The sequence below is a fragment of the Hemicordylus capensis genome, chromosome 4 (assembly GCF_027244095.1).
Source record: "Hemicordylus capensis ecotype Gifberg chromosome 4, rHemCap1.1.pri, whole genome shotgun sequence".
In the NCBI taxonomy this organism is placed as follows: domain Eukaryota; kingdom Metazoa; phylum Chordata; class Lepidosauria; order Squamata; family Cordylidae; genus Hemicordylus; species Hemicordylus capensis.
The window spans coordinates 85108225-85135198 of NC_069660.1; the positions used below are offsets into that span (position 1 = coordinate 85108225).

Genomic DNA, 26974 nt, shown 5'->3' on the forward strand with positions numbered 1-26974 from the left:
GAAAACTAACAACCCAGAAAAACAGCAACTTTTTAATGCCGGATATACGACATTATCTATATATATAATTCTCCTGGGTGTGCCAGGGAAAAATGCGTCCCGGCAGCCCAGCTGACTGGCTGGGCTGCGGGGGCGCCTGATTGGTTGGCGCACCCAGGAGAACGGCGGCGGCTGTGGCTGGGGAGCCATGCGGGCCCGGCTGAGGAGGTGAGGCGGCAGGCCTGGCCGGGCCCGGCCGCGGAGGCGAGCCAGTGGGCCTGGCCTGGCCTGGCCCAGCCGTGGAAGCGAGGTGGCGGGCTGGGCCGGGCCCGACCGTGGACATGAGGCGGCGGGCCTGGCCGGGCCCGGCCGCGGAGGCGAGCCAGTGGGCCTGGCCTGGCCTGGCCTGGCCACGGACGTGAGGCGGCGGGACTGGCCGGGCCGGGCCCGGCTGTGGAAGCGAGGCTGCGGCCGCACTCGGCCCCGCAGGTGGCGGTGACAGCCGCACTCGGGCCCCGCAGGGCGGCCGCCGCCGCCACACTTGGCCCAGTCGCAGTGGCGGCCATGGCAAGGGAGCCAGGCAGGCCCGGCCGCGGAGGCGAGGCGGCGGGCCTGGCCGGGACCGGCCGCGGCGGTGGGCCAGGCCGTGGCGGGCCCCAGCCCGGCCGCAGATGTGAGGCGGCGGGGGCGGCCCAGCCCGCCCAACAGCAAGGTAGTGGTGGTGTGGCAGGGTGGGGGTGGCCCGGCCGCGGCGGCGGGACTCGGCGGCGGGCCAGGTGGCGGCGGGCCCCAGCCTGCCCGACAGCACGGTAGTGGTGGTGCGGCGGGGTGGGGCGGGGGCAGCCCGGCCCAGCCGCGGCACTCGGCCCGGCCGCGGCGGCGGCACTCGGGTCAGCTAGTAGCACTATATTGCAGTGATTAAATTTGAAACAAGGCATTGGAAATATGAATGGCACCCTGCTGTCTGCATAGGGACTACGGTGTCACAACACAGGAAGTGTGGGTCTAATCTGGAAAACACCCTGCTCGTCGTCATGTTCTCATTCTATTCTTTCACCTTTTGCCTGCCTCTGCATAGAGTTTACTACCAAATATCTTTGTGATGGAGCATTGTGCATATCTCTTGATAATCTGAGGATATGTCCTCAGTGTCTTGTCTGTATAGTATCTCATGAATATGTTCTCTCTAGCCATACCATGTGAATGGAAAATAGTAATGTTTAAATCTATATTGCCCTCAGAGATTATTTCTGGTTACTCAATTTAGTGGAGAAATACTGTTGAATGACTTTTGTAACATTGCATAGTACATTGTTCACATTATACCTGGCCACAAAGTCCAGCCTCTCATCTGTCCCACAAATAGTACCATTGTTTTTCTTTTCTCTTACACTTTGACAAAAACGAAATGACTACACTTGCACAACAAGTGGTGGAAGTCAATCTTGGCATTCACTAACCCTGGTAGTCCCTACAAAGATCTTGTGGTAGAAGTACATACTGACCAAGAGGTGCAACAACAGATTTTGAATTGTATAAGGCAAGTGGAAGAAGCTGAAGGATGTTAGAATGCTGTACATATCATTTTGCTTAAGGACACATACTTGATTTGGGCACATTGCAGCAGGACATGAGAAGTAAACGGTGTTGTGCAGTTAGTCCTACAGTATTTGGTACATCAACCACTGTATTTATTTCTTTTAGACAACTCAACTCTGTATAGGATCAGGCTTGCAATATCCATGCATGCAAGATATAGAACCGGGTCTCACAATCAGTGAGACCTGGTTTAGAACCGTGAGCAGGGAGGGAGCCCTGGGTGGCCAGATCAGCCGCCCACATGATTGCTGGCTTCGTGATGGCACCGGTGGGGGCTGGGGAGCTCAGGGGCAGCACGGCCCCTGGAAGCTCCAGTATGCCCTGCGCGAGCATGCAGGGCATACTGGGGAGACCCCTGGAACTGGGAGGCAGCTTTTCGCCTCCCCTCCGGGGGGGCTACTTGTGAGTAGCCGCGCCGCGGAGCCACACTGCGGAGCCGCGGCTACTCACAATCAGATCGCCCGGGTTTGCGGAGTGCTCGCTCTGCAAACCCGGGCTAAGGGGAGGGCTACAGAAGCAGGTGACCTGCTTGTAAACCACCGGGCTCGCCTGCGAGCCCGGTGGTTTACACAATCGGCAAAAATCGGGCTAGGCTCTCCTAGCCCGGTTTTTGCTGATCGTGAGAATAGCCCCAGAGTCATTTTAGGTCTACTCAGATCATAGAATCATAGAATTTGAGTCCGAAAGGACCTTTCTAGGTCTTCTAGTCCAACCTCTTGCTCGGTGCAGGAAGCTACTGCAACAGCATCCCTGACAGATGGCTGTCCAGCCTCTAGAGGAGAGCCCACCTTTGGACATAGACTGTTCTGCTGTTGAATAGCTCTTACAGTGAGGATATCCTTCCTAATGTCTCATCTAAATCTGATTCCTTATAATTTCAGCTCATTGATTCTAGTCCAGCCCTCATGAACAGAGAACAAGTCTGTTCCTTCTTCTGCTTGACAGCCCTTCAGATACTTGAAGATGGCTATTATTTCTCCCCTTAGTCTTTTAGGAACATAGGAAGCTGCCATATTCTGAGTCAGAATCTTGGTCTATCTAGCTCAGTATTGTCTACACAGACTGGCAGCGACTTCTCCAAGGTTGCAGGCAGGAATCTCTCTCAGCCCTATCTTGGAGAAGCCAGGGAGGGAACTTGAAACCTTCTGCTCTTCCCAGAGTGGCTCCATCCTCTGAGGGGAATATCTTCCAGTGCTCACACTTCTAGTCTCCCTGTCATATGCCAATGTGGTGTAGTGGTTAGAGTGCTGGACTAGGACCGAGGAGACCCAAGTTCAAATCCCCATTCAGCCATGATACTAGCTGGGTGATTCTGGGCCAGTCACTTCTCTTTCAGCCTAACCTACTTCACAGGGTTGTTGTGAGGAGCAACTCAAGTATGTAGTACACCGCTCTGGGCGGGATATAAATGTAAAAATAAATAAATAAATAAATAAATAAATTTTTAAAAAATGCAACCAGGGTGGACCCTGCTTAGCTAAGGGGACAAGTCGTGCTTGCTACCACAAAACCAGCTCCTTCAACTGATTCTTTTAGGACCCCTTAATGAACATGAGCTAAGAGCTACATATTCTACATATTCTTAGCTATGATAAAAGCAACCCTGTCTTCTTTGTCTTAATCTTTGTGCAGATTATCCTAAAGAAGTTCTTATTTTTTAAGGAGGACAAACGATAGAATATCTATGTAGATGTCTGCTCCATTGTTCTGCATAGTGCCCAGAGGGGATGCTTGAGGGGTCTCCCCAGAGGTGCTCTTACCCTTGGACTTCCAGGCCCAAGTCCAGGGCCTCCATACCCTCTGGGGCCCCAAAATCCTCTTTAGTCTATCCCAGGTGGTGTAGTCACCTCACACCACCAGCCTGTGCTACGCTGGGCGGCCAAGCTTGACTGTGACCTGTGCAGGGTAGCCAAATATGACCTCTGCTTTAGAGACAGAAAGGGTAGTGGGGAAAGAAATAGGTTTGGTAGGAATGTGTTAAGTTGCATGTTGAAGTGTTTCTGCTAATGCAATATTTGCATAAATATACCAACCTGTTTTATATCCTTACATTCCTGTTAATTCAGTTGCTGTTTGTGCCCTCTAGAACCATGTGTTAAAAATACTGCATTATGGCGTATGTGTGTAGGGTGATGATGCTTAACTTGCAGCAGGGTGGGTGGGTGGGGCCTCCAAAGGTCCAGGCTCCAAAATTACCTAGGTGCACCTGTCCCCCTGCCGCTAGATTTTGAGGCTCCAAAGAGGGTTTGTTTCATGGTACTAGAGGTTATGGCTGTTTGCTTTGTGGGGTTAAACCCAAAAGCAGAATGAGCATCATGTGCAGCATACTGGGATATGGTCGCTCTAGGGGACTCCTGTTGTTTAAAAAGTTAGTTTCTATAAGGTTTTCTGGATCATTGTTGCCTAATTGTCTTTTTGTTTTCTAACACTGTGATGAGACACTAGAAGGCTAATACATGGGACTCGAGCATATGAGTGGAGTAGGTGAAACAGATCCCATGACTAGTGCTGCAATGGCTTACTTAAGTGTGAAATTGATAAAACAAGAAGTGCTGGGGCTCAAGCCTGCCTGGCAGCCTTGGAAACCTTGTTTAATCCTAAGTATGTGGTTAAAGACAAGCCACCCTAGTGACCTAGTAGCAGAGGCACCCTTCCCCCTGGACTTCTGGGTGGAAGTCTAGTCAGGGGTGTAGCTAGCCTGCCGGCGGCCTGTGTGCAGCTGCGGCGGGTGCCCCGATAGCCCCGCCCCCTGCATCTGATGTCAGACGCAGGGGATAGCCACGCCCCTGCGTCTGACGTCAGATGCGGGGGTGTGTGGTCTGGCTCCTGAACGGAGCTGTGAGGCTCAATTCGGGAGAAGCAGCTTAACTGCTGAAGGGGCCGCGCGGCCCCTTCGGCAGTTAGACAAAGGCTGGTGCTGCATTCGCAGCGCAGCCCAGGAGTGGCTCTTCCCTGAAGAGCCGCTTCTGGGCTGCGTTGCGAACGCAGCAGTACCAGCCTTTGTTTAGCTCCCGAAGGGGCCGCGCGGCCCCCGCTCAGGAGCTAAACTACTGCCCCCGCGTCTGACGTCAGACGCGAGGGGCGTGTCAGGGCCGCGAATGGCGGCTCCTGACTGGGCACGGCCCGGGTTCTTTGAACCCGTTTGCCCAATTATAGCTCCGTCCCTGAGTCTAGTCCTCCATGCCTGGGGCTCCCAAATATCCTGGGGCTGCCTGCGCCGCCACTGGCCCATGCTGTGTCTGGCAGCCAAGCCAGCCTGAGGCCCACCCAATGGCCTCTCACTATGCAGCTGCCAACCAGGAGCTGAGGGCTGAGTGCGGTCAGCCCACAGCTGCCTGCTGCCTCTGCTGAGGCAGCTGTAGTGGGCCCAGTTGGGTATGCGGGGTGAGAGCAGGAAGTGGAGCACCCCAAGTTGCTCCCCTGCCCCGACATAGCAGGCAGCGTGCCTGCGCAGTGTGAGCGAGCATGTGATGTCACGTGACTCACACACATGTTGGCCTCGCATTGCATGAGCCAGTCAGGCAGCATGTGAGGGAACAGCCTGAGGGATCAGACAAGAAGTCTACAATTGTCAAAGGCCAAATCCAGCAAATTACCTATCAGAACGGAGGGATGGAGGAAGGTGAAGGTAGGAGGAGGAAATGCAAACGGACTGGAACAAAAAACGTTCAGTTCACTTGGCCTCCACTTTACCGATCTCTTTCTGCACAAGGCTTGTACACTGGGGCTAAGGCTATTTATTGTCAAATATCTAATTGGGAATGAGTGGAATTTCCCTCAGTGAACACCCAATCATACGGCATGGGCTTGTGTGGTTGGCACTGCTGGGACTATGGTGGAGGCTGCAGTGAATGGTGGTAAAAACATATGTGTGTGATTTCAATTATCACATCATTTTTCAAAAATATCCTGATATCTGCTACCCTTCTTGGATTGAGGGTTTGATTTACAAACTGGAGGATCCAGTTTTTAAAAAGGATGGGAAAAGGGTTCTAAAAATGCCAACAACCAGTTAAAATATCTCAGTGGATTAATCATGCAACATTTAGTTGATTAATTAATTGATTATATTTGAATATTAGTAAGCACAATCGTCTGAAGCAATTAAAATTTTAAAACATACCTTCTTTGTTTTTCAAAATGCATACCTTCATTTGTTGTATCAGGGATCATTTTAGAAGAAGAGCTATTCCAGAGAATGCCTTTTTTTAAAATGGTGCTTGTCATCCTGTAGTGTTATGAATCCTTGTATTAAAAATAGTGTGTGTGTATGTGTGTGTGTGTGAGAGCGAGCGAGAAAGAGCAAGAGCGAGCGAGCGAGAGCACGCGAGCTGGAATAATACACACACGAACTGTGAACTGGAACCATACACACAGACACACAAGTGTACCTCTGTGTGTATTTATACTATTGCTTAATTAATCATGGCACTTTTTAAGCTAATCAAAAGGTTTTTAAATCAAATAATGTGAATGACTGATTGATGAACCATGGCAATCCTAGGAAAAAACAATGCTACTGTAATATAGTTCAAGTCCCCATTCAGCCATAATACTTGCTGGGTGACTCTGGGCCAGTCACTTCTCTCTCAGCCTAACCGACTTCACAGGGTTGTTGTGAGAAGAAACTTAAGTATGAAGTACACCGCTCTGGGCTCCTTGGAGGGAGAGCAGGATATAAAATGTAAATAATAATAATAATGATAATGATGATGAATCTATTGAGAATGCCTGCAACAATGACCTTAGAATTTGTTTCACATGCAGCATTACATCTTAGAATCTTGTTTTACATCTTTACATTCTTGCAAATTCAGTTGCTTAAATATTGGATCCTTAGAGACAGAGGGGGTAAGTGGGGAAAGAAATTTGTGGGTGTGGGATGGTGGGGATATTTTAAGTTGCGTATTGAAATGTTGCTCCTAATGCATGCATATTTGCATAAATATACTTGCTTTACATCCTTACATTCTTGTGAGTTCAGTTTGTTTGTGCCCTCAAGAACCCACGTGTTAAAAATACTGCATGTGTCACTGTGTGTGTAGGGGGATGATGCTTATCTTGCGGAGGGAGGGCCCCCCTCAAAAAGTCCTTTAGGACCGGGCTCCAATAAGTGGCCCTCTGCCTAGTGGCGAGAGGAAGAGCTCCGCATGTCTCCGTGGGCCTTTCTCTATATGGTGACTTCTCGTTTCAGGACTCAGTCAGTCTAGCAGGAACTGAAAACAGATTCCAAAGCAGAGCAGAGCCCTTGCGCAAAGTAATTCCTGAGGATTTTGCTAACTCTGCAGACTCTTCAAAGGCCTCCTTTGAAACAAACTACACGATTTATTTTCCTTAACGACGAAACGTACGTGGTGGTCGTTCCATCGAGGAAATACTGATAAATTCGAAAAACTCATCTAAGAAATCTCAGTCTGTTCAGAAACCTGAAAAGGGCGAGAGGGGTAGGGATTTATGGAGGGACCCCCGAGCCCCCCCGCGCAACCCTCTTCACTATGCAGGTTGGAGCCAAAGGGCAATGGTTCCACGGGGGTGCCATGTTCCGACTGAGTGTGACTAGGGAGGGGCCACGTGACATATAACCCCCCCACCGGTCTCTGGGGTGCCTGCCCACGCTGTGGTGCCCGTCCGCCCTCCCTCCCCCCTTCTCCGCCGCAGTCTCCTCCCCCTACCGCCCCCCCGCGCGCTCGCAGGCAGGCAGGCAGGCAGGCACGGGCTGGGGCTCAGTGGGTCGGACGCAGCCATGGCGGAGGGAGGCGAGGGAGAGGAGCTGCTCCGGCCGCCGCTGCCCGCCGCGGGGTCACCGGGCCCGAAGCGCCTGTGCTCGCGGGTGGTGGGGGTGGCGCTGCCCCGCTCGGGGGGCTGCCCGGGGGGTCCCGTCGGAGCGGCTGCGGCGGGCGGCGGCGGCACAGCAGGCGGCGGCGGCGGCGCCGGAGTCGGGACGCGGGGGTGCTGCCCCCCAGGCGGGCCGGGCACGGGGCCTGGCTGCGGGCCGGAGGGGCCCCTGCTGCCCCTGCTGCAGCCCGAGTCGTTGCTGGACGCCGCGGCGAAGCGGGTAGCGGGCAGCTGGGCCTTCGAGCGGGTGGAGGGCCGCTTCCAGCGCATCCCGGAGCCCGTCCAGCGCCGCATCGTCTACTGGAGCTTCCCCCGCAGCGAGCGCCAGATCTGCATGTATTCCAGCTTCCAACCCGGGCGCACCGGCAGCGGGCCGTCCGGAGGCGGCGCGGGAGCTGCGGGCAATGGAGTGGGCATCGGGGCTGGCGGAGAGGACAGCCCGGCAGCTACTGGACCAGCCGCCCCCTCGGGCGCGCCCGGCACTGCCCCCCTGCCGGCTACGGGCGCCCCCGCCAGTGTCGCGGTCACCGAGGGGCTCCCTTTCCGTAGAGGCATCCGCCTGCTGGAGACTGGCGCCGTGGACAACGTGCTTCAAGTGGGTGAGTGCCGGTGACCTCGGCGGCGGAGGCGACTAGATACCGCCCCTTCTGCCCTTCTCCTGCGCGTCCCATTGCTCCGTACGCCGCGCTCTCCTCTTTGGGCTCCCCTCCCCCTTTCTCTTCCCCCGTTCTCTCTTGCAGTCTCTCCTTCCTAGTTCCGAATTTCTCTTTGATCCCTCTCCCCGCTCTTCTCGCCCGCCCTTTCCTCCCTCTTCCCCCTTCTCTGCTGTCTTTTCTGACCTTCTTGCCTTCTCCTGTCTGCTCTTCCTCCCTCTGTCAAACTGCATTCCTATCCCCCCCCCACCACTTTGTCTTCTTCTTCTCTTTCTCTTCGTTTATCTTTCCGCTGTTACTCTGTGCGTCCGCGACCCGCTTTTCTTCCTCCTCCTCCCCATCCCCCCTGGTTTTACCCATTCTCCCTCCTATGCCAGTCCTTATCTCTGCTGTTGCTTCTGTGCTTTAAGACCCTGAAGATTCCCCACACGCAACAATCTCAGCCTTTTGTCTGGTCTATTTGTTATTTGACAGTATTCTCCCCCATCACTGCCCCTGAGGGCGGAGACTGGGGGAGGGAATGGTAGGGTGGCGCTTTTCACAAATTCAAGTTGCATTTTATAGAAGGTTGAGAAGAACCAAGCTTTTATCCATTTTCTTTGTAAATGAGCGTGTTGTTGATGGGTGGGAGGGAGGTGCTGGGCGAAGTTTGCAAAAGGATTAGGCAGCTGCCAGCCTTTAGAGATATTAACTGGTGTGGAAAATAATAAGCAGTCGCCAACAAAATGCCTTTCATAGCATTACCTGCTTGCAAAGCCCCTCTTTCCTCACATGTCATAGTGGGGTAGCCAAAAGGCCACATAATGATAAAGAGGTGAATCCACTTAGGAAGATGATGCTGTTAGAGAAAACCGGGCTGTACTACACTGGCTTGCTTCTTGCCTTTTTGGAGTACTCTGAAGTCTCTGTTGCTTGTAAAATGAAAGAAAATGTTGCCTTCTTCCCAGCTGGATTCAGCAAATGTGATTCTTTGGGAGAAAATAACAAGAATTGTGTAGCATGAGTTTTTGGATATTTGGAGTGTATTCTTGATTCCATTGCAAACTGAAAATGGAAATAAAGTCCTTGACTATTGACATTCAGCACAAGGTTCATTATTACTAGTCTTGACAGGAACTTGTGTGAGTAAGTGACATAGGTTGTTTTCCTCCCATGGCAGTTACCTCTGAAATGTGCCCTTACACATAGCATAAAATAATCTGTTTCACATAGTTAGTGGAGGTGAATGAAGTGAGTGTCCCCATTAAATTGTCATTCTGGTATTATTAGTTTTGCAAATGTGAAATGTAAATTCATTTTGTACTGAGGCCCATTGCCATGAATGAAAAGAGTTTTTAGAATATTCTCCCCCAGGATTAAATAAAATGTTTAACCTTACAGTGTTTATTCTGAGCTATTATTTTTCATTTTTCCAAATGGAAAGAAAAGTAATATTCTGCTGTCTAATAGTATTAAATAAAAATAGAAATATGTTTGGATTTTTAAAAACCCACATCCCCTTTTAAAACAACATCTGGAATATTTACATGTTATATTTTTAACCATATGTGCAGTGCAATCCTATGCATTTTTGGAAGTAAGCTTTATTGTGTTCAGTGTAGCCTCCACTCTAGTAAGAGTAGTTAGGACTGCAGCTTAAACTATGTTTTCTACAAAGGGAGTCAGTTATTCATTTTGCAAAAATTAATGGATTTTAAAGCCTGCTCTAAGGTAATGTATTCGCTTTTAGGCTAACTTGAAACCAAGAGTAACATGAAAGATTTTATAAGGAGAGAAATGGGACTGAGCGGTTTCTTCTGAGTAATTTCCAATATTAAAACAGTTTATTAAACATCAGAATAGATATGAAATCAGTAGTAGATTTTGAAATGTATAACTCGGTGGCGTGTGAATGTTTTGATTGGAGATCAGGGTTGAATTTGTTAGAACTGATTATTTTTTAGACCTCATTAATAAGCACAAATACAATACAATACAAGTACAATAATAAGCACAAATTGTGTCATTCTGAATAAATAACTGCAAGAGTCTCACTCTAATATTTCTTACGTTAGGAGTCTACAGACCTCAGTAGCACGTTTCATACTGAACCATCAGTATCTTCTTTCTCCTGCAGCAAGTGGAGAGTATCTCTTCTAAAGATGACTACTGTATTCTTAAAACACTAGGAGAAAGTGGCATGCTCTAAATTAAAAGGTAAAAGGTGGGAAGATGGTAAAGGAAGGAAAACATTACATTTGCAAAGCCACATTATTAGTGCTACCATTTCTTATTTCAGAGGAATTGAAATGTTTAATCCCTCTTGTGCAGAAGGGATGAAAATGCCTGAGTCTTTGGCATATCATGGTGCCATGACTAGCTGAAATAGCCTCCTGGGGTTTGCAGTTAGCAACATGACACCTGGTTCTGTCAGGTACCCTGTAACATAAATGCAAAACCTAGCTGTAAACCAGTACCTGCCCTGTTTTAATGTATGTGGGTTTTTTTTAAAGATCACCAGTGTGGAGAGGAAGGGGCTTTGTTGAAGTACATATGATAGAAATGTTCTGTAATGTAGGGATGGCAACTTCTGCAGTCAGTGACAATAAGGAGAAATTGTCAGTTTCCATTGATGCTCTCTCCTACTATACTTCTTTTACAGTTTGCAAGCCATAGATAAATTCATAACAGGGCTGGGGAATGAGATGAAAGACTGCTGATTTAATAGGAGAAGGAGTTGGTTCACATTTGCATAATACTGTAAGCTCCTTCTTAGAGAGGAGCTGAAAAAGAATTTAAATAAAACAAAATGATGTGAAGTGATGAATGTTTATCTCACGCAGATGGTGGGCATAATGTGTTCCATATCTGTACTGGTAACCACTTCCATTAACATATAAGGTAGGGTAAGTCTAACCACGAAAGAGGCATGTTGGTCTTAGGAGTATTTGCATTGAAATTAGAGGAGCTTTTGATGCTGAGAGTCTTTATGTTTTAAAGGGGTGGGGGTAGGTGAGACTACAAGCTACTAAATCAAAATGGTTGTTAATTTTATAATAAAGGCCATCTGTAGTTCTGCATCTCTGTGTGCTCATAATATGATGCTATGCAGTCAGTGTATTCTTTGATGTCTGTTCATTCCCAGTAAAGTTTTATGGATGCAAAATTAATATTTCTTTCTGGAGTACAATATTCTATGAAAATGTCAAAGTGAGATAGTTAAATGTTTGCTCTGAAGCTCTCAACACTACAGGTGATTTGAACAAAGGGTCTTTATATTTAACCGGCCATTCTAAAGATCTGAGCAATGTGTATGGTCGATTAATAATTCCTCCATGCTTAGTAAAACTTTAAATACAACTTAAACCAGATCTCACTAGAGTAACTAAATTGATGTTTCAGTTTTAGAAAACTATTCAACAGACATATCTTTGGCTTTTTAATAAACATAAGCATAAACAATGAGCATTGTGTGGCAGCGAAGATAGGTTTTTAAAAAAACTTTCTAGACAGATGATGACAACAGCTTAAAGGAATGGAGAATCTTGGAATTTAACAAAAAATATGCTGCGGTATTGACTGCTAGGATCTCCAAAGGATGCAAACATTTAATAGTGGGAATTAATTTGTAACAACTCCATTCATGTAACTATTTAGAAATAAGAATTTACAAGGAGAACATGCATTTTCTGAGGAAATATTGTTTGTGAATATGATACCAAATTGTTTCCAGCATAAAACAATTATGTCCCTAGTCTGTGCTTCTAATTTAATATAATATAGTTTGTCCTTGAGTTGTCATGCTTCTATAGGAGTATGCAAATATCTCAGTTTTAGATGGGAATCTATTTATTGCTTTTTTGTGACTGTACTGCAATCTCAAGGAAGGAAGGGTATATTTACACTGGTAGTCATAAAACTCAAACTATATGATATAGAACATACAGCGAAGAAGCCTGAAATTCGCAGCATTATGTGCCTGGTAGAATTGGATCTCTTAAATATAGGTTTATGTACTTGACAGTAGTGTTAGTTATTCTAGCCATAGCTACAAAAGGATAATTTACTTTATCAGTGCAGCCATGAAGCAGTTTAAAAACATATTATAATTATCTATCTGACAATACTGAATATGCTTTTGATTTCTCTCATAACTCAGGTGCCCTTCTGCTATTGTGTTTTAGGCAGTTTTGCATTATTAACTCTTGTGTGCATCTCAGGTTGGTGATAAACATATCTGCAAATGGCTTCAGGATTTGCAGTGTAAGAGATTTTTCTACCCTGTTTTGACCAACTACAGCTACATTTAAAAGTCACATGAGTAATCACATGCACAACTACTTGTTTGTTTTCTCTAGGTGACATACTATATTTTCATTCATTTTAAACATTTATAGTTTAATAGTTGGATTGTTTGTGTTTTCTCTCAGTCACACCTGATGTTCTCTACAAGGGTACATTGCTTTAAATCACCTCAGTTTAAATAATCAAGAAATAGACTGATTTAAATCAATAATTTAAATCAATGTTTATGTTGTATTGTTGATATATAGCCTGAACTATTCATACTAATTGGTTGTTATAACAGTTAATGTACAACTAATTTGCAGCTGAGTATAGCCTGGAATTAATTAGTATAGCATAATAATAGAATTTATTTATTTATTTATCAAATTTGTACACCGCCCCAAACTTTCATCTCTGGGCAGTTAACAATAACATAAAACAAGTTAAAAACATATACAAAAAACTTAAAATAATTTAACAATTTAAAAATAAACCAGAGATTAAAACCTAAAAAATGTAGGAAGCTGAGAAAGCTTGGGCAAAAAGGTGGGTTTTCAGGTGTTTTTTAAAAATTGCCAAAGATGGGGAGGATCATATCTCAGCAGGGAGCTTTTATTAGAGTTTTAAGGATCTGGGAGGTCATCTAGTCCATCCTAATTCCTGCACAGGCCAGGATTCTGTTACAGCATCCCTGACAGAAGGTTGTCCATCCTGTTGAAAAACCTCTGGTAAAGATGAGTCTGCTGCTATGTGAGGCACGCTGTCCAGTACTTTCAGTAAGGGAATTTCTCCTAGTATCTAACTTGAACCTGCTTTCTCGTAATTTCAACCCCATTAGTTCTAATCTTGCCCTCAGAAGCAACAGAGAACAAATTTACTGCTGCTTCTATGCAATCCTTCCTTCAAATATTTGAAGATGGCTATCATATCTCCCCTTAGTCATCTCTTCTCAAGGCTAAACATATCAATGTGCTTTAATCTTGCTGGACAGTTTCCAGACCGCTCACTATTTGTGTTGCCCTCTTCTGAATTCCTTCCAGTTTATCAGTGTCCTTCTTAAAATGAAGTGCACTGAATCACACCCAATATTCCAAGTAAGATCTGACCAGCACAAAATAAACTGGAACTATTACTTCTTGCGATCTGGACACTACACCTTTGATAATGCAACCCAAGATTGCATTGGTAGTTTTAGTTGTTGCATCACAGTGCTGGCTCATAAAGGCTTGATAAGTGGACACAGATAATCCAGAACTTTAGAACATATAGGGTTGTATCCTAATCTTCAATTGAAGAAGGACAGTTTTGAGTATATGAAAGGATTATTTCAGTGAGCAGAAGGACCCCTTGTGTAAGCATAACTCTCCTTCCTCAAGTGGAAGGAACTTCCAGTGATGGAGCAGCACTTGGCGAAAGGATAAGCTTCAACTCATTGTTCATATGCCTTTTGTGCCATGGAATTATCTCTACTAAGAGACCAAGTGGGCAATTTTGTCTCTCTACCTATGCAAGGATGCTGAGCAAGATCACTTATTTGGACAAAATGCCCAGAGCTTTGCAGAAGTAGGACTGGTAGATACTGGGCCGAACAGTGTTATTCCATGAGACGGACAATAAGGGCACAATCCAGCCAAAGTTACGCAACCATCAAGTTCCATTAGTTTCTATAGGAGAGTATGCAAAGGCCTAACTCTTTCCCTTTGAAGTTAAAGGGGACTTTTTCTGCTCTAAACATCCATGCTGTTTGATTGACAGTTATAAATATTCATAATTTGGCACAATAACACGTGACCTATTGTGTCATATTTATAACTAGTCAATTTAGGCCCGTTTAATAACGGGTGCTAGTGGGTGCTTCGGGCCTCCCGGCCGCCATTCCCCCTCCCGCCGCTGCCAGCCTCTATGCCGCAGCCGGTCTCCCCGGCCGGGCATGGGCCCCAACGTCTCCCAGCCGCCCGGCTTTGGCGGCGGCGCCAGGCCTCAGCGGCGGCTCCGCCACCACCTCGGCCGGCTTCCCCCGCCACCTCCTCCCCCCGCCTGGCTTCGGCGGCGCAGCCAGACCTCGGCCATGGCTCCGCCGCCGCCTCAGCCAGTGTCCCCCGCCGCCGCTTACCCGGCTTCTTCAGGGCGGCCGCTTCTGGCCGCCAGAGATGGCCGCTAGGTGCTGGCGGTCGTGTCTCCCTTGCTCTGTTCTGGGCATGCGCTCCGCGCATGCCCAGAACAGGCCAGGGAGGCACGGACACACGCTTGGTGTCTGTCCACGGACGGACACCAAGCGTTTTATTAGAGAGGATGCTTGACCTTAAAAATCAGATGTTTTCTCCGTGGTTTGATCTTTTATGTAGAAAAGCAGACCTTAACTTAGTGTGTTTGATAAAGGGTCATGGATTCCATTTTAAAAGGTTAAGCATAGACTTTATTGTGTTAGTTTGTATCAGAATTGGATTACATTTTAATCCAGGTTATATTTTAAAAGAGACATTTAATAAAACTGAAATTAAGACAATATAAGCTTCTGATTTTTTCTTTCTTAAAAAAAAAGAAAAGTATTGATTTTTAATACTATGCTTGCCAAGATTATGTTTCCTGGGATAGTCAGAGCACATCACATTTTTTGCACGTTCTCAGTTTAACTTTATTTGCAGTACAGGCTTTCTGTGTACCCATTTGAGATTTGTGTGTTATCTACATGTTATCTACAAATGTGCATTTTCCCCAATGGCTGCTTTTCCTAGCAGCTTGGGTGGGAGAATTTTAACAGAGAATCAGCAGGGAAAACTTTACCCTTCCATCATCTGCTGCTCTTCCGTTTCAGCTATCCTCTTCCAAATCACTTTTTGCTCCATGGGGTTCCAGACTATGTTTGTGAGGCAAACCCCACAGGCACCTAGTGCCTCCAGAAAGTGAGCAGAATGTGAAGCACAATGCAGAGGTGGGAATCTGATCCCCAAATATCAGATCTTTAAACTTATTTTCCCCCCAAAATCAAATCTTCCCAGATCGCCTCTAATACCACAAATTAAAAACTGACCCCCTTACACAGGATTATTCCCAATTAATTGTTATTTGTTACCCCCATTAGTGGCACCAGACAAAAATATTGGAGGGGGGCTTTCAAAGAGCAAAGCATGTTTCTTGGAGGGCAAGCTGTGTCTTATGTGTTGGATTTCTGAAAGAAAAATAGTGATGCATTTCTCAGCTTAAATGTATTTTCTCTTAAAATTTCTGATTTTGGTGGAGTTAAAAGTTATCTTCCCCACTGACAAACAGAAATGAACCACTGGAGAACTTGTTATGAATACTGATTGAAGATGATGATGATAATGATAAAGCAAAGCACTCTGAATAAGTGAAAAGTGTTATTAAATTATATTATTTAGCATTTGGCTAGCACTTTCAAGTGTTCAGAGCATTTCAAATGTATTATCTTGTAGCAGTCCTTACAACAACCCTGTAAAGTCTGTGAGTATTATTATTCCCGTATTGCAGATTCTGTGACAGGGTGATTTGCCTAAGGCCACTTAGTGACTTTATAGGAGAAGTGAGATTTGAATTAGAGACTTCCTGAGCTGTAGTCACTCTCTTAACCACTACACAACACTACTGGTGATCCTTCAAGTAGCCACAAAGACCCAACAGTGGTGGGGCAGAGCGTGAAGCTTCTTGTCTGAGGGAGCACTTGACTTTCCTCACCTTCTGCTGTTGCTTATGGCTTCCCCCCTCAAAAGAAAGGGAAATCCTCCAGGCAGAAGAACCAGAGGCTCAGTATTTAAAATGGACCTCTGCTGTCCAGTTAGCAGGCTCCTTACTGGTCAGTACCCCACTGATAACCAAGCCAGTCTGCCTCTACCATTCACCCCTTCTCCGTTGTGCCATAATGCTATGTAGTGCTCAGTACAAGTCTAAAAAGGCACCCAAGGAGCAAACTCTGTGAACCCATTTCCTGATTCTGTATTGACCTACTAGTGTCAGCACCAGTGCTTTTAAAATAACAGTTGTTCCCATTGCACGTATGTGCATTGTTTTCTTACACATTTTTTGTCCTTTTCCAACATGGTGGATGTCCATATGTTATTCACCTGGCACAAGGAGTTCCAACTGCAAACATGCATCTGGAACTCTGCAGAGGAGGGAAACATCAGGGGGGATTTGTTGTAGCAGTGGTGGGCAAGGAGAGTGACATCCACCCTTCCCCATTGCTTCTCCACTGAAAATTACCACAGCTGGAAGTTGCTTTTCAATAGAAGACATCGGGCCAATTTAGATGATACTCCAACAAGTCAATTGCACAGGGATTAATCTGAACTGTCCCTCATTATGTGATTTGAATGTGATATGTTAATAGAGCCATGTGCTGGAGCTGGTTCATATGAACCACAATTAGATGATGATGCACTGGGTTGGAGGAGAGCATATGTACCCATGGTCCTTCTATATGCGTTTAGGATAGGTTGGTCAGGGTACCTTCTGAACTGGGTATTGCTTCTTCAGGTTTTTCGGTTCACTTTATGCTGAAATGGGAACATTCAGTTCTTCCTTGAGGCTATAGCAGGGATGAAAGCTGATGCAACAACTGTGTGTAGTTAATTTTGACTAGTGCTTGTGTGACATCACTGGGACTCCTTCCCTCAATGCTCACCCCCTAGATAACTTTAACAACCATTTTCAGATGTGATTTTTTTTTTTTAAAGCAAATTTAAAGAAGATTCAGATACACCCAACTGTCCTCCCTTGGACACCTAACGACAGAGTTAATTGCTTAACAGAGTTAAGCAATTACAGACCTGTCTCCAACCTTCTATGGTTGGGCAAGGTGGTGGCCTCCCAGCTCCAGGTGGTCTTGGAGGAAACTGATTATCTAGTCCTATTTCAAACTGGCTTTCGGACAGGCTATGGGGTGGAGACTGCCTTAGTTAGCCTGATAGATGATCTCCAATTGAGAGAGGGAGTGGTCCTTTTGGATCTCTTGGTGGCTTTTGATACTATTGACCATAGTATCTTTCTGGAATGTCTGAGGGGATTGGGGGTGGGAGGTACTGCTTTGCAGTGGTTCCGCTCCTACCTCACGGGCAGATTCCAGATGGTGTCTCTTGGAGACTGTTGTTCTTTCAAATCTGAACTTTCATATGGTGTCCCTCAGGGCTCCGTATTATCTCCGATGTTGTTTAATATCTACATGAAACCGCTGGGAGACATCATCAGGGGATTTGGTGCAGGGTGTTATCAATATGCTGATGACACCCAAATCTATTTCTCCATGTCAGCATCATCAGGAGAAGGCATAAACTCCCTAAATGTCTGCCTGGAGGCAGTAATGGGCTGGATGAGAGATAACAAACTGAGGCTGAATCCAGATAAGACAGAGGTACTTATTGTGTGGGGTCGAAACTCGGGAGACGATTTTGATCTGCCGGTTCTGGATGGGGTCACGCTTCCCTGGAAGGAACAGGTACGCAGTCTGGGGTTGCTTCTGGATCCGAACCTCTCCCTAGTGTCCCAGGTTGAGGCGGTGGCCAGAGGTTCTTTTTATCAGCTACGGCTGATACGCCAGCTGTGTCTGTTTCTCAAGATGAATGACCTCAAAACGGTGGTATGTCTGCTGGTAACCTCTAGGCTGGATTACTGCAATGCGCTCTATGTGGGGCTGCCTTTGTACATAGTCTGGAAACTGCAGTTGGTTCAGAACACAGCAGCCAAGTTAGTCTCTGGGTCTTCTAGGAGAGACCAGGGTGGATTTGATTTAAATCAAACTGATTTAAATCACGATTTAAATCATGATTTAAATCACTAGCAGGGTGTATAAAAATAAAAAAAATCCGATTTAAATCAAAAAAATCCAATTTAAATTTTTTTGATTTAAATCGGATTTTTTTTATTTAAATCGGATTTTTTTGATTTTTATCCACCCTGCTAGTGATTTAAATCGTGATTTAAATCGCGATTTAAATCAGTTTGATTTAAATCAAATCAACCCTGGGAGAGACCATATTACTCCTGTGTTGAAGGAATTGCACTGGCTGCCGATACATTTCCAGGCAAAATCCAAGGTGCTGGTCATTACCTATAAAGCCCTAAATAGCTTAGGCCCTGAGTATTTAAGGGGTGGGAGAGGGAGGGAGGGCAAGAGAGAGTCGGGCAGGAGGGAGGGGGAGGGGGCAAGAGAGAGTGGGGCAGGAGGGAGGGGGGAACAGCCGGCCCCAAAGAGCGCACAGATGCTCTGTGCGGGTTGGCTAGTGTTTTTTTAAAGGAAAAAGCAATCTTTTTAAAAAAACTGAAGTAGTGAATCTGCATAAAGCCTGACTCCTTGGCTCTGATTGGTTGTTTTGAATGTTGTTGTTTTAGTAATATTTATTTTTATTTTTTATATTTTAATATTGCTTTTTCTATTTTGTCTGATGTTAGTTTCATTGAATGCCTCCAGATTGGAGGTGATGTGGAAGGATTGGAGGTGATGTGGAAGAATGCCTCCAGATTGGAGGTGATGAGGAAGGATGTGAAATTTTAGAACATTTCCTTCATTACATTTGGTTATGCGGCTTTTGAGGCTAAGTTGAGACTATAGCTATTTTAGCTGCAGGAGAAAATTTGCTTTTTGGTGAAAAGTTACTGCTCAGAAAAAGTTATGCACATCTTAAAGTAGTTAATGTTATAACAGGAGCTGGTATCAGTTTACAGCTGCAATCATATACACATCTCAGTGGAGCTTACTTCCAAATAAATATGCATTGAATGAGACTGTATCAAGGAATGACTTCCTAGACTTTTCATTGCATAGTTGTCCAAATTCATACTTGGCAGGCAGAAGGATTTTTACCAAAATTCATTGCTATGTGTTATTCAGTGCAATCGCACCATCTTGAAAGATCTGTGGCAGCCTTGATGTATTGGGTTTTTATAAGGTTTTGAATTGTTTATTTTTTTAGCTGCCTTATTGTATTTTTTTAAAAATTCTGTTTTTGATCATTGATTGGTTTTAACTGTTTTGTGGTATTTGTAAACTTCCCTGAGCTATTCTGTAAGGGCAGTCTAGAAATCAAGTTAATAATAATAATAATAAATAACCTGTCTAAAATGACATTTAAATTTTTTTTACTGTTAGGGTAGACATTGCTTAAACAGTATTTAATATGGCTCATGGGGTTCTAAATTTTCCTATTCTTACAAGGCAAGTTCTCACAAGCCATCTAAAGCTGGTCTATCGGGAATAGGGAGTTTTGCATGCTCTGTGTGTGCTTCTGATTTCTGGTCCTAAGAAAGCGGAAATGTTTGCACCATACCGCACAAATATTTAACCAGGCTCATTAGTCTGGGATTTGATTTCCAGTTACTGATCCCAGTTAAGTGTTGGGTTAGCATGGTGCCAACCAGACATCGGTGAAAATTTCTGGGTTTTTACAACCGGAAACTGGGAATGCACATGGTGCACAAATTCCCCAGTTCCTGGTCAGGCACCCTTGGATGGGTCATGAGAACTCATCTACAATTTGTTTCTTGTCCTGTTGGCTTAGTTCTTTAGCTCTTCTACATTTTGAGCTCTCTTCCCACAGATTCTCAGCCTCCCTGTCTATCCAGTTTCACTGCCTTTAACCCCACTTCCTCCTAGCAATTAACAGCCTAGGTCCAGTGTGAAGTTTTCCTTTCATCTAAGTTAACCTCTTAGTCTTGTGAAGGACTATTGCTGATACCTTTCCCTTGAGAATACTCATGAATATTATTTCATAAAAGCTTGAAATGGCCCTGAGCCATTTTTGGAAGGGCGGTATATAAATCAATCAAATGAATGAATGAATAAATGATAGTAGCTGCGGTCCCTTGCAGGAATACAGCCAATTTTTGAGAGAGCAAGAGAGACTGAGGGCAATCTCTTATGACCCAGGTAATTGTTGTTAAAAGGTTAACTCTGATTGCCAAGCTGGGTGCTCTCCCATGTAGCTTGACATGAGAATCCACACTGTACCAGTGTTTATTAACCAGTGTGGTTAACTAGAATTAAACTACGATCAGCAACTACAATCCGTGTGGGTTCTCATGTCATGCTTCGCAAGAGCGCATCTAGCTCGGTGATTGTAGTCAACACTTTAACTACGACCACTTGGGTCATAAGAACAAGCCCTGAGTGTGATTCAGCACTGGAGTACAGGACACTGATCAGTGACCGTCAACAACAACAACAAAAGCTTTCTTGTGCATCTTCACAATGGGGAAGGTTTAGCATGCTTTATTATGTACATATGTAATGAGCATCCTATCCTATATACCTAATTTATTTAACAGAAATAAGCATTCATAATTTCTTTTATTAAGTCAGATGCCATAAATGCACTTGGAAATGCATCAGATCCCTTGACAAAGATTAACACGAAATCAAGAGGAGTTGCATCATGCAAAACATGCTTTTAAAAATAAAATAGTGGGTGGCTGCTAAACACAAGAAATACACAAATTTGTTATGAAAACATCAGTGAGTTTTGTCTTGTATCTATTTTTCTGGTTTACTTTTGTGCTCAGCTTATTTTAGTAGCTATTGATCCCGAAGTCTGCCTTTGAGAGAGATCTGAAACTATCATTCACAATGTTGTTGCTTCATTAGTATGGGTAGTGTTGTATTTTAGTATGTCAGAATGTAGTGTTTGCTAGCATTTTGCTTGCTACTTTCATTGTAAACTGGAAATCAAAGACAAATAAATTTCATGCATTTGTACTTGGGCTCTCCCCTCTATCTCAGTGGATTCTGAGCAGCTGTGTTAATCTACACACAGCTGATGACATCTGCAGATCAAGTTTCCAGCCACTAAAGGGAATAAAAATACCCCAGTGTGCTTGAATAGGAGAGGTTGGGTGGATCTCTGCAGACTATTGGCTCATTTGGGAGGGGTGTTCTTTCCCCTTGTGCTTTGCCTGTTTCAGTTTGGTTAACTGGCTAGAGAGTGAATGGTGAGGGATCGCAGGAGCCAATAGAATGAAAACTTTTGACTGGATGTGCATTCTGTGTTTTCAGGGTGCTTTATGTCCCTTTCTTCAAAATTACATTAAAAAACCCAGTGGTTCTTTCAGACTACAAAAACACCTGACTTTCTTTAAGAAATAAATTGGCAACAAATGATGATCTCTATCTCTCTTTCTCTGAGAATATAAGCAATGTGACAAAAGTGAGAAATACATTGCAAACAAGAGATAGTTATTTTTCTCTTCTCATATAAAGGAATTGTTGCCTATTTCTTCCTTTTTCATGTTTCCTAACCAGACATAGCATACCCTGAGGTATGTTGCCTGAAAACATTATGTTTTCTCACTGTTAAGCTTTACTTGTGAAGGAAACTGCAGACAGATCACACTTTTTCCAGCTTTGTTGGTACATATTGCTAAGTCTCCCAAGAGGCCATGCTGAAATCACTTATTCAATGCTCTCTGTGTATTAAGTGAAATTTGCACTGTAAAGATGCATGAAACTCTGACCTTCTCCCTGCCACAGCATTTTCTTATAACTGAATTTGTTTTGTATTACTTTATATTATCAAGGGTTCTATAAAATAAATTTCTATATGACCTTTTATCTTGCAGAAAAGTAGGCTAAGCCATTTTTAAAAGAAATGTTGTAGTCAGCAAAGCTGCACAAGGCTCTGCTTTCATATGGCTGATGGGCTGGGAGAATGTTCAATGGACTTTGGTTTAGGAGACAATATCTACTTAAATTAATCTTTGTTAGATACATGCCAGAGCAGACAATTCAAATGCTGTCCCCTTTTCTGATCTTATAACAAAAAGCACCTTACACTGGTTCTTTTGTAATAACATTAAATTTTTGTACAGTATGTTCTGGTAACACCACTAAACATAATGAAAGGGGGATTTGTGTCCCTACCCCATGCAGACTCTTAAGCTCTGGGTATGCCCCCCCCCCCAAGGTGTCAAAGATAATTTTTTTTTTAAGCACACACATTTGCTATTGTTTCTGCCAACTGTAGCCATTTTGAATTATGGATATAACCATAAATCAAAATTCAGAAGCAGCTAGTATACTACAGTGATAAGCAGGCTGCATATATACATTTTTCACATGGAACTAGTGTCAAGGCTACATTACGAGTCCTAAGAGCTCTTCTGTTACATATTTCTCACATTATAGTTCTAGCAGAAAGTCTCATAGTTGAAGAGGTGGGCAGGCACATCAGTCTGCTGTTCTGTTCCTGTTTAATTCTACGAATGGCAGGACTTTTGTCTTCCATAATTCCATCCATTCAATTTTTATTTTTTGGAATCTGGTATTTTCTATAGCAGCGGTGGGCAGAAGGTCGATTGGGATCAATTGGTGATTTGAGTAATTTGTGGCAGATTGGCAAGGGTTACTTTGTGACTTCCAGCAATTTAACAGTAGCAAGTAAAGTTGCCCATTAAAAAAAAGAACAACTGTGCTATAGCTGGCCTTGTGCTAATCTTTTTCCCTCAGTGTTTCTTAACTGTAAAATATGAGTATTAATTGGTTACCTTTGACCATCTTAATGCTGCTCTGTGGACAGTTATAGAATTTCGTGTTAGAATCCCTGATCTTCAGTAACTCAGATGTAGATCTCTACTTTTTATTTTGCAGGTTATCCAATCCCAGTATATTGCATATGGAAGGCAGTAGGTAATTGGCACTGCTCCCGGAGCTACCAGTTTAGCTCTGACTCCACTGCATCCCCAGTCACTCTTTTGCACCTGTCTTTTGGTTGGTAGGCTTTGGAGTTCTAGTAAAAAATCAAAGTAGATCCAACATTTATCTGTTCTATGTACTTTGCATTCTGGAGATTCTGATTCTGATTTTGATTTTTAAAAATGCAAGTTTCTAGTCTGCGGAGATTTTTCTGAAAGCATGTTAGTCGTATTTGCAGAAGCCTCCAGGAGATGGAGCCTTTCAGTTTCCTAATTTCTATCTGCCCCTCCCACTGCCATAGGCCCTAGTCTTGCCCCCACGCCTTTCTGTAGCATTCCTGCTTCCATTCTTGAGTTTTCAAACCTCTCTAAATTCTGCAACATTCTAATCTGGAGTTCAGAATAAAGTATGCAAATCAAGAATTCAATCCAGTTCACTATGGGTCTAGTTCCTCCCTTATGGTGTATGTTTGTATGCACACTCAGTGCATTAGGCTGTTACTGGGAATGGGAGGCCTGTGTGTGCCTGCTGTATCCCTGTACAGCTCTCTTTCCTTTGTTTGGTCAAGAAATGCGAACTCCAAACTCCCTTTCTTTAACTGAGCAGAGGGAGATATGGGAGTTAAACACCGCTTGATGAATGGCTATGCAGTATGAGGAATCTCTATATGTATAAACCACTTTGAGAACTTTGGTTGAAAAGTAGGATATAAATACTTGTAGTAGTAGTAGTACAGTTGTCCCTCGCCATCCATGAGGGTTCCGTTCCACAAAAATTTTGCAGTTGGCAAATTTACGGTTGGTGAGTCGTTAAAGTCAATGGGAAAGGAGGGGTTAGGGGAACAGTGACCCCGAAATCACATAAAAATCAAGAGAAAATGCATTTAAAAACTCCTAAAAACACCCAAACTCAACAGGAATGAGCAGATTGAACCCCTTGAAAAGTCCTGAAACCCCCCAAACCAATCAAGTGCAGTTTAAAATTGCCAGGAGTCAGCAAGGGTTGCCAAGAGTCAGCAAGTGGAATGAGCAGATTGAGCCACTTTAAAACTGAGCCTCTGGAGGGACTCGGGAGTCCCATGCAGTCAGTTGGGCGGAGGGAGGGCAGCTGAAGGGAGCTTGCAGCCAGCCTCTGAGTTCTATCCCAGTTAAAGGGGGAACGCTCCACTCCTCACCCCCTCCCTGCAGCCTCCGCCACCAGCTCCGTGCCCCATCCCATCCCCCTCCCTGGGTAAAAAGGGGGTTGTTGGTTAAGGGGAGCTCTCCTTTCTTCACCCCTCCCCTAAGTTACTGCCACCACTGCACAGCCATGGGGGGGACTTCCTCCTCAACTTCCACCCTCGCTGAAGCCACCATCGCCGTCCCCGGTCGGGAGGACAGAATTCACCATTCATTCTCTCTCTCTCTCTCTCTCTCTCTCTCTCAGCACTGTAATCTCCCTTTGCTCGACTCCAACACTTCCAAAACACTGTGAAGACACAGCAGCCATCAGCCCCCCAACAGTGCAAAAACAGCAGTTAAGACACAGAAGCCATACAACCCCCCAGCCCATGCAGGCTCCCCCCCAACAGCAACAAGCAGTGCAAAAGCAGCAGTGAAGACACAGCCCCCAACATCTACAGCCCCCAATTCCCACAGCGCTCACCTCCGCCTCTAGCAATCTCTCCGAACTCAACTCCAATGCCTCCAAAATACTCCAAAACAGCTCTCAAACACTCCTCTGACACTTCTCCAATGCTCCTCTGGCTGTCCACAAATTTCCTGGCTCTCGCACCAACGAAAACCTGTGAGATTGTGGATACTCAAATCGCGGTTGGCGAGGGAGGTCTCAGTTTTGGCAAGGGAGGTTTTTGTTTCCCAATTGTGGATACTCAAAACTGCAATTGGGAAAACCGTGGTAGACAAAGGACAGCTGTATCAGTTAGTAGTAGAAGTAGCAGTAGTAACCTCTGTATTTGCTGTAGCCCTGATTGAGCCCTGATGTGAATACATGCAAATCTACATAGCTTTCATAATTCTCTCAACATACAGAATTAGCAATGTTGCTGAATTTTTCACAAAAACAAACAGCTTTGTCTGGTTATTGATTGTATTTTTAAAAAGAAACAGCTTTGAAAAATAGTTTATGGATTTGTCTTACTCTGCTTATGATTGGGTAGGATTGGTGATAGAATCCTGGCTGAATGTTAACTTTTCAGTAGTCCCCCTGCCCCAACTCAAAAGAGTGCTTCATTTTCTAAACTTATTGTGGAATGATTTGTAATATTTGCTGACATGTCCTGCAGCTTAACGTGGGTGCTTCTGAACCACCTGCACTGCTGCAGATGTCTAAACACACACACACACACACACACACACACACACACACACACACACACACACACACAGAGCGCTACAAAAAAGGGGCTGTTCTGCTGCTACTGACCATTTTGCAATTGCATATTGCAAGGCAACTTACATTATTCCCAATGCAAGTCATGTTGCAATGTGTGTGAGTGTATTAAACCGTGGCAGTGGCACAGACGGTTCAGAACTGCCTGTATTATGCTGCAGGACATGTATGCCATTCTTTTTAACATGGTGCTTTTCTGAAGCTCCACATAGATGTATACTGACTATTTTTACTAATGAAATGTAGATGTAACAATTCAATTTCTTACAAGTTATCACTGATAACACTTTTGGTGTGCTGTATTCTATGAGCATAGGTCTGAACTATTTATATTCAAGAGTTTGCCAGGGAGTGATGGTCTATACATTTGTGCTTAAGCGCTGGCGCTGAGATACAGCGGTAGGTAGGATATCAACACAAGGCATCTATGAAATCTGTTAAGGCAGGTATTTTTATTTGAGCAATACTACAGAAGAAAATTACCTGTATGTTTCCTATAATGAAGACGATAGACGGTGCTTTTTTGTACATACTTCCAGAGTTTTCTGTCCTTGTATTGTAAGTGATTAGCCATTTAAAATTAGCATTTGATTTTTTTAAATAAAGTTGCCTGTCAAATTGAAAACAGTTTAAGGTCTTATGATCTCTTAAATAAGTAATGTTGTAGTTTTTTTCTGCAGTTGAATAGCAAATGCAGAAGCACAGAGATTGTGCAGGAGAAGAGGATGCACAAATCAGATAAATATTCAGCTGAAGCTAGGACTGAATAGACACTGTGGAGAATTCTTGTTGTATGATGGTGACAGGTCCCTTTGACGGCAAAAGGAAAATTCATGCGCTGTATATTTCTTCTATAAGCAGCATTGTTTTTCCCCTAAAGTCTCTGGTGCTTGGCATCTGTTTGGATTCAAAGTGTGATTTAACAGACACAATAGCTTTGCATGTGGAAATTCAGCATGGAGTTGATTGCTCCGAAAATGAGCAAAAAAGTTCCTTTATTTTTGTGTGTTATCTCATCATCTGCATATAAGGGACATATCATGTCCATGATATTCAAAGGGCTAGTCCAGCTCACTTTGCAAAAATAAAGGAACACAACAACTTTGATGTTGAAGTTAAACTGATTATTCGGACGTCACATTACATTGTTTAAAGGAGAAGATGAAATGATTATGTTCATTATTTTCATTTTATGCTAAGATTGTCATCTCATGAGGGAACATTTTTTTAATTAACTATTTTACTTTGATTGATTGATTAAGTGTCATCAAGTTGGTGTTGACTTTTAGCAACCACATTGATAGATTCTTTCCAGGATGATCTGTCTTCAACTTGGCCCTTTAGGTCTCTCAGTCTATTCATTGCTGTCGTAATCGAAAACTTTGCTGCTGGATGTCCTCTTCTTCTTTTTCCTTCAACTTTTCCCAGCATTATGGACTTCTCAAGGGAGCTGGGTTTTTGCATAATGTGTCCAAAGTATGATAGTTTGAGCCTGGTCATTTGTGTCTCGAGTGAAAATTCTGGATTGATTTGTTCCATGATCCATTTGTTTGTTTTCCTGGCTGTCCATGGTATCCTCAAAAGTCTTCTCCAGCAACAAAGTTCAAAAGCATCAATG

General features: G+C 44.4%; 1 protein-coding gene across 5 annotated transcripts in view; it reads left to right on the forward strand.

Annotated features, from left to right (window-relative positions):
• Positions 1–671: 671 nt before the first annotated feature.
• ZSWIM5 (zinc finger SWIM-type containing 5) overlaps positions 672–26974 on the forward strand; it is a 212413-nt gene continuing 186110 nt past the window's right edge. For 2 of the 5 annotated variants that reach the window (XM_053245473.1, XM_053245471.1), the window contains exon 1: positions 7250–8012. In XM_053245473.1, coding sequence (XP_053101448.1) covers positions 7322–8012 — 691 coding nt within the window. In that variant the 5' untranslated portion in view covers positions 7250–7321. Of the gene's footprint in view, positions 692–7246; positions 8013–26974 lie in introns of those variants that run through there. The other 3 variants (XM_053245476.1, XM_053245472.1, XM_053245474.1) reach the window with 3 other exon arrangements.